Source organism: Theobroma cacao, chromosome 8 (assembly GCF_000208745.1).
Source record: "Theobroma cacao cultivar B97-61/B2 chromosome 8, Criollo_cocoa_genome_V2, whole genome shotgun sequence".
Classification (NCBI taxonomy): domain Eukaryota; kingdom Viridiplantae; phylum Streptophyta; class Magnoliopsida; order Malvales; family Malvaceae; genus Theobroma; species Theobroma cacao.
The window spans coordinates 18,521,827-18,530,400 of NC_030857.1; the positions used below are offsets into that span (position 1 = coordinate 18,521,827).

At 28.7% G+C, this 8,574-nt stretch overlaps 1 protein-coding gene across 1 annotated transcript; it reads left to right on the top strand.

Annotated features, from left to right (window-relative positions):
• Positions 4,566-4,988, top strand: LOC18593103 (ethylene-responsive transcription factor LEP). Its single transcript, XM_007020156.2, has one exon. The coding sequence runs from the start codon at positions 4,566-4,568 to the stop codon at positions 4,986-4,988; it is 423 nt and encodes a 140-aa protein (XP_007020218.1).

An 8,574-nucleotide genomic window follows, 5' to 3' on the forward strand; every position in this document is an offset into this window, starting at 1 on the left:
AAAATTATTTAATTGATTAGTCGAAAAAAAAAATAAGAGAAAAAGTGAACAAAATTATTTGATTGATTCACGGAAAAAGAAAATAGCAGAGTGAAAAAATTTTAAAATTTGGGCTTAAGAAAGATTAAAGCCAACCTTTAAAACAATAAATTAGATGGCTTTCCACTATTCTAGAACAATCTTATTTTTATAATTAAGGGTTGCAAAATTATATATCTCTAATTTTATATATATAATAATAAAAAAATACATAATACTCAAAAAAGTTTCTAAACCTTTATGATTAATGATTGACTAGTTGTCATTATTCAAAATGCCACTTGTGATTTTTTATCCACATAACATTAGTATGACATTAATGTAGAGTGTGAAAAATATCATATGATTATATTTATCATTTCAAATTAGCATATTATGTTATCATCAATTATGATATGTCAACATGCCACATCATCATTAATTATAATATTTTAGCATGTCATGTCCACACCACACAACAAAGAATGATAAACAGTATTTTGACTAAGCTAAACATTAGGAATAAGGGTTTATTTGGTTCAAAATAAAAGTATAAGGGATGATCCTTGCCACCCTCTTCTTCTGTGATTGATTATGTCATGCCAATGTCACATAACATAAAATGACAAGTATATGATGTTGATATGACAAGTGATATTTAGATTAATAATAATTAATCAAACATTACTCATAAGATTTTATTTGATTCAAAATAAAAATTATAAAGACTTGATTGAGTACATAAAAAATAAAATTTATTTAAAATTTTAAATAATTTAAAATTTTTTTAGATATTATATCAATTAAATTCTAATTAAATATCTAATGTTTTAATATAGATGGTCATACAAGTCATCTATCCTTTTAATTCGAAGGGACAATCTCATTCAACAGTGGGAACAGAGGGAAGTTTGTATTTGAAGGGATAATCCAGGTCCCAATCTTGCAGTAAGATATTGACATGACATGTTCCAAGGGCCCAAATTTCACTTCAATACTTAATTGGCCTTTTTTCCAAACGATTTTATGTGAGAAAGATTGAAAATGGAGCACGAAAGACGATGTTTACACATGGTTGAACGTTTCTTTCAATAATAAAAGTAAGCAACTAATGAACTCCTCGGTGGGATAATCAATGATGAAGGTGGGTTTGGCAGGATATGATGAGAACCCTCAAAAGGAGGTTAGGTGCTTGATTGGATTCTTACTGTTCTCCAAAGGTTAAAAGATTATTTTACTCTTGAAATTGAACGTTGAATAAGCACATAGATCAAGATTCAATAACCAATGGCTTTACTCTATCAGTTTGAAATCATTTTCACGTTTTATATATGGATTCAAAGATTTGGGATGTCACGATTTATAAACCCCACCCTTTATATTTAATGTGGAAATTGAATTTTTTTAATCTTAAAGTTCATGCTTTAAAAATAGTGGTGCATTGATTCTTAATTAAGATGATAGATCTCCAACCAAGTTACATGAATGAATTGAAACAATAAATAACAAGGGAGTATGAATCTTTATTGTTAGCAATGATAAAAAGAAAAAGGATTTGACCTTTATGTCAATAAGTTGTAGTGCTTTACTGTTAGCAATGATAGATCTTTACAATCAATCCCTCTGCAAAAAGTAAAAGTAGATTATGTCAAATTTGAGTAGAATATACACGTTAATAAAAATAATTAAAAAATAAAATTAAATATTAAATTAATAAAATTAAAAGATTATACATAACTTATTAAATGCGAATTTAAATAAATACTGAAAAAATGCTAATACATTTTTCACACGTAACTAAACTTCTGAACTTAATCTGTTTCGTAAATTAGAATTTATTCGTTTTAACAAATGATTCAATCATGTGGTTAATGACACGTAAACAAAAAAATGATGACAATTACTTTTGCCATGGCGCTGGTTGGCAAAAGGTCCACGCAACTCGTAACCGTTGGCAGGGTGCAAAGAATCAACAGATGAAACGATGGTAGGAGTGTGACTTCTATACCAATCAAGTTGGAAACAATGTTGAATTCTTAATCGCCCTGTTGTTCCTTGTGGGACTCTGCCTTACCAACATCAACATTCATAATCTCTTTCCTGCAGAAATTGTATGCAGAAGAACCATAGGCTGATATTGAAAGCCCAATTTACCTTCTTTTTTTTTTAACTCTTTTTTCCCCATTTCTTTTTCTGCTTTCAAATAGGAGTCCACTTAGACAACAGCATTGCTCATTTCTGTATTTGGTTTTGGGAATAAAATAGTTATTCCAATCCTATGCTCATGTTTTGTATGTCAAAATCGCATGGGAAATTGGAAAACATTAAGCTATATATTTCACCTTCTTTCCTTTAGTATATCTGATTGAAGCCCAATTTCTCAAAAAAACAAGTTTCCGGAGCCCAATTCACTTGTTCTTTAATCTTTTACCATTTTTCCCTACTTATCTTTCTTTTCCTTTTTAATTTTGATATGTTTTGATTAGCGGAATAAAATGAAATAAAATAAAATATGTATTCTATGAGAATCGAATAAGGTAGAAATAAAATGAAAATGTTATTACTTAATTTGATTAACGGAATGGAATAAGATAAAAATTGCTATTATGACTTATTATAATATTTGATTGATGAAAATAATTTTGAAATAACAAAAAAATAATTGATAAAAAGATAATAATACCCATTATTATAATATATAATTATTTATTTTTAAGTTATTTTTTAAATATTAATAATTTATAAATTATTGAAAATATTAATAATGTAGGTATTAATATTTTAAAATATTAATATTTTATTTATAATTTACATACAATTATGATTAAAATATTAATAATTTTAATTAATTTTTAAATTTAAAATATTATTTTTTGTAATAGTAATTAAAAACATAAACTCTTTATTATAAGTAGGTCCAACCACCAAGTGAGCATCATCATTTTTAATTAGGCCCAACCAGCAGCAAGCAGCTACGGTAAGACTGGATCCATGGTCCTTTCTATCAAATTTGAGCCTTCTTCTAGGGGGAGTGGGAAACCCATTTTACCAAGAGAATATCAACTTCCCTGTCATCCAAATACAGCAACATAAACCTTGTTTTTTTTTATTTTTTTTGTAATGAGAAATGGAAACATAACTTGCCATTGAATATACTTGTGAAAAATAACAGTCAACCAAGTCCTGTCACAAAAGTATTCTCCCTGATCATTAAAATGAAATAATGATACGTAAACTCTAGATATCTCAATGGGTATTTTATAATTTGAATGTCTTATATTATTCGATCTGAATAAATAAAATTAAAATAATTTATAATCGAGTTTCGATAGTAAAATAACTATTCATCACAGGTTTCGATTGTGGTCTTAGAGTATCCACTATCTAAATCTAATTATAAATAATAAACTTTAATTTTATTTATATATATTATTTTTTGGTTTGTAAATTCTTTATAATTAATGAAATACTTACTAAAATTCATTAATTATTTTAAATATGATTTTAAACTTTAATTTTTTATGAACTAACTTTAATTTATTAATTTAATTTTTATTAATAATATATATAATATTTTAAAATTTTATTTTAATCGATTATTTAATGAGTATGAGTATTTAATAAGTTGTCTCAAATATTTGAATGTGGGTTTGATAGCAATTCAAAAAATTAATCCAGTATTTATAGGACTTGAGTATCTTATTAAATAATATGATTCGTTTTAGAGTACTTTAAAAATAACGAATACTCTACTCGTTAACTCTTATCAACTTCTTGAGATGGTGAAATGAAAAAGTAGAAAAAGAAAGAAATTGGTCTTTTAATTCATAAACCAGTACATTGGACCAAAAGTCCAGCCAATGCATAGCCCAAAAGGCATATGCCTCAAACCACATTACACATTGCAAGATAATGAACTTCCAACACAGCAGTCAACTACGATATAAGTTTAATGTATATAATTATTTAATTAGTTCAGAGAAATAGATGCATGTATTCTTACGAATTAGAATTTTTTTTACTCTCAATAATCAAATAAATAAATGATGCAATTAATCAATTTCAATTCTATATATGGTTAAAAATGGAGTGAGATGACCAAAGGAAGTGTAAAATCAATTTTTCTCAATGTTCAATGTTCCTAATGTTAATCTTTATAATTTAATTAATGTCGATATGTATATATATATATATATATATATATATAGTGGGGACTATGGAGAACAGTGACAGCCAACAGATAGAAGTGGGTTATGGTATCCATTGATTTACGCAGTAGGCTCACTCTAATTGTATCATGAGCGAGGAAATTTAGGAAGTTTGACTCAGATAAAACAGCCATTAGAGACACAAGATAACACCTGCAGCTACTTCTACTACTTTAATTCTATTAGCCTACAACCTTTCTTACCTGCTCCACTTGCTTGGCCTAACTATCAAGTGGAGATCAGGAGCCATTATTTTATCATCAATGATTGTCTAACCATGCTTATATATAAATCAAACATAACAAGGTTCATTACTATTACTTGTCTAGAGTGACAACAATGGAGAATTTCCCTTCATTAGCTTACAGAAACCCCAAGAGAAGCTCCAGGCGATCCAGTTGGTACCTTGGAGTCCGAAGAAGGCCATGGGGAAGGTATGCTGCCGAGATTCGGAATCCGCATACCAAAGAGAGACATTGGTTAGGCACATTCGACACTGCTGAAGAAGCAGCCATAGCTTATGATCTCTCCTCCATTTCTTTCAGTGGCATTGACAGAGCTCGCACCAATTTTTATTACCCTTTTCTGGTTCTTCCTTCTCCTCCACCCTCGACGCCCCCTCCACCGCCCCCAACGCCAGAACTAGAAGGGGATGACGATGACCAAGAGATGAATAATGTCAATGAAGATGATGAATCTGTTGTTATTGCTTCCATTTTGCAGAGCTTTGCTCACTCTGCTAACTGTTCTTTCTATCCTTGAGTTTGCGAAGGGCTTGTTCTGTCTGGCGAACAATACTAATTGATGGTCTTGAAAATTGACATATCTCAGATTGAGATCAAACAAACAAAAGGTTCCGTTAAGAAAATCAGCGGATTCTTTTTTTCTACTTTGGTTTTTCAGTTCCTTCTTCCCCTTCTATTTTAATCTTATACTTTATACCCTCTCATGTTATATATTATCGTCATCACAACTAATGATCAATTTAGATAAAGTTAACTAAACAGACTTGATTATACAAAATCTCATAATACAATGACTAAATTGATCAGTTTTAAACAGAAAGATTAAATTGAGAAAAACACTATGCAGAGACGTTTGAAGTAGCTTGACTGTAATAAAACAGTGTGGTTGGTATTGCTGTATATGGCAATCTACCAATATAATCCTGTCTAATTGTTGTAACCTTGAACTAAATCCAAATATTTCCAGTTTAATTTTCTATCTCTCTTTATTATTTTTTGATAATTGAATCAAATTATGAAATTTGGCTGTAAGTTAGATGTGAAATTGATATATTGCCACATGGACTAGAAAGGGTAAGATGAGGGGTCAAAAATGGAGAAATAAGTAGAAAATGAAGGATGGCATAGCAGTGAGGAATGGATAAAGGGGTAACATTCCTTACGTGTTTTTTCCTCGGGGTCTTGATTGCTTATATGCAAAAGCTTGTCAGACGTCTTTCTCTTGCGTACGTCTGCCTCCATGGCAGAGCTATTTGGGCTAGTGACTCGAATATATAGCAACAACAAGCGAAAGGAAGATAGAGAAAATGTCCTTTTGTATGAACTCAACCACTTAAGTTTATTGCAATTCTACTACAATGTAATTCCTGTGAGAGTATAGTCAAGGGTAGACTTAACCAACTTCTATTAAGAGGTTAAAAACGAAAAAGATTAAGGGTTAAAAATTTTTACAATTAATATATTGAAATTAATCAATAATTAAAAAATTTATAATAGACAATAATTTTATATAATATATAAATAAAAAAATAAAAAAAAACTTATAATAGTCTATTAAAAAAGTTGTGTTCGACAATGTTTCGTATATTCAAATTTATCAATTATTAACTAAACACACGATTCTTATGAGATATTATCCGCTTTGGCCTACTGACCTTACAATTTTGTTTCACATAAGGTACCTCATAAGTTAAAAGTGATATGAACCCTTATATGTCCAGTATCACTCCAATACATAGCTAATGTGAGATTCATGGCTCTTTTCTAAAAACATGACATCTTCCCTTAGCTTCCCACTAAGAGCTTCTCTTCGATGTGGGCCTTAAAGCTTTACCCATTCAGAGCATATTTCTACGATGTGGGATTCACTTGGTCCATACTAGGACCGTGACATATTCTTCCACTTCAACAAGGGCCCAACATCTTCAGTGGCACATCGATAGCACCCCTAAAGTCCACTCTGATATCAACTATCACAAGTCACACCAACCTGAAAATGCTAGCCATGTTTTTCTCAATATAAACAATTAAATTATCTACAAGAAACTTATCATTCATTTTTTTTCTGAGTCTTGTTTTCACAATTTTTATTACTGAAAAGACTCTCCTTGTACTTACTATAAAAACTGAAAGATTTAAAACAACGTAAATTAATTTACCAATCTGAATTAATAAAAAAAATATTGATAAAATTTTAAGCAACAACCAATAGTGCAACACTACAACCTATATTTGAGAATTACATAATAATTTTTTAATTTTAAAAGACTAAAATCATAAAAAATAAAATCCACATAACAGAGAAAAGAACATGACAAATAGAAGATAGAACCCATATAACAAAAACGAAAGAAGAAGAACATGGTTGATGATTCTAGAAATTTGGACAAAAAAATCTATAAAAACTTAGAACATATGAGCAAATAAAATAGAAATAAATAATAAATAATAATAATAATAAAAAGAAGACAAAAGAAAACTTTAACTCTTCTTAATTTCACACAATGGTGATGAGTAGTCCCCGTCCTTCTTTATCTAAGCTAAAAAGCTCATAAATTTCTGTTGAAGAATGAATTGTGTTTCAGTGATGAGTTATAAAAAAGAAAGTAAAATAAAAATAAAAGAGTAAAAGAGAAGAGAAAAAGGTGTGAAATAACTAAAGAGTTAGATTAAATTTGAGTGGAGCTTGTCAAGTCATTTTATTATTCTTTATTTGTATTAATTATTAAATAAAAAAATTATTTTAAGGGCATTAAAAACTAAATATATAATAAATAAAAAATTTTAAAAATTGTGGGGAGAGCACAGCCCTCCATAATTAAGCTACTGGACACTAACCCAGTTACTATTCAATTGAACTTAGATGTAAAAGTTTGGTTTTTCTATTAAGGTTAAATTTGTCACTATAATATGGATCGATGCTAAACTTCATTATAGTATGTCAATTTTATTAAATTTTGCCATTATACTTTCAATTTTATAGGTATTTTAACAAAAATGATAAAAATTTATCACTTGCATTAACAAAATATTTTGTTGAATATTTTAATTATGTTACTTTTTATCTAAAAATCAACAAAATTGAAAATATAATGGCCAAATTTAATAAAATTGACATACAATAACAAAATTTAATATTTGACATAATATAGTAACAAATTTAATTTTAATCCTGTTCTTCTTTTGTAACTTAAAGTTTTGTGATAATTGATTAACTAATCACTTATCTATTTTTTCACTTGATATCAAAAGTCAAATTATGATGAATTTAAATTCTTGAAACTTCACCCCTATTTCATCACTTATTCTCTCGGATGTCTTACTCGATGAGCTTTATGTGCACTTAATCAATTTTTAGATGAGTTTATATTTTATGCACTGACAATATATAGTTTTTATATACTATCAACTTACCAAAATGTGCCACCTCATTGATGAGGTAAAATAAAAAATCTTTAAGGACTTCAAATTAAATATTAAAAAGATTATAATAATTAGTTAAATAAAAAATAAAACATTTTCACTTTTTTTGTCTCTCTCAACCATTTCTTGTTCTTGTTTTTTATTCCTCTCCAACTCCATCATTTTCTTCTCCTCCTCCTCTTCTTTTTCCATTAAAATTAAAATTAAGTTTTACAAAACTGTGCATTCAAAGAAAGAAAAACTAACGCTCGTGGGATGAAAGATGTATACAATCCTCATTTATTTAGGTGTTTTTCTGATCAAGGTACTAAACGATAAAAGCTGATTTATGGTTTATTAGAGATAGTTTAGGATTGACATTTGAAATTTCTAAAATCATATGCTGGAACTTGTGTCTGGGTGGCATGGATGTCTAAGAAAGAGGCATTATATCAAACCAGTTGTGCAAATTGAAGGCAAAAATACTTTGTCACGCACCGTCTTTTGATTGTTTATTGATCAAGTTGTCTTGTCTATTCGTTCTCAATCGCACAAGTTTCTCCAATCCTTTTAGCGTTTTGGGGAGAAAAGTGAATTTTTTTTCTTTTATAATTTCCTCAATTTCTTTCAACAAAATTCCAAAATCCCTTACCAAATTCTTCAATCTCTCTCTTAGGGTTTCAAAAGAATAAAATTGTACA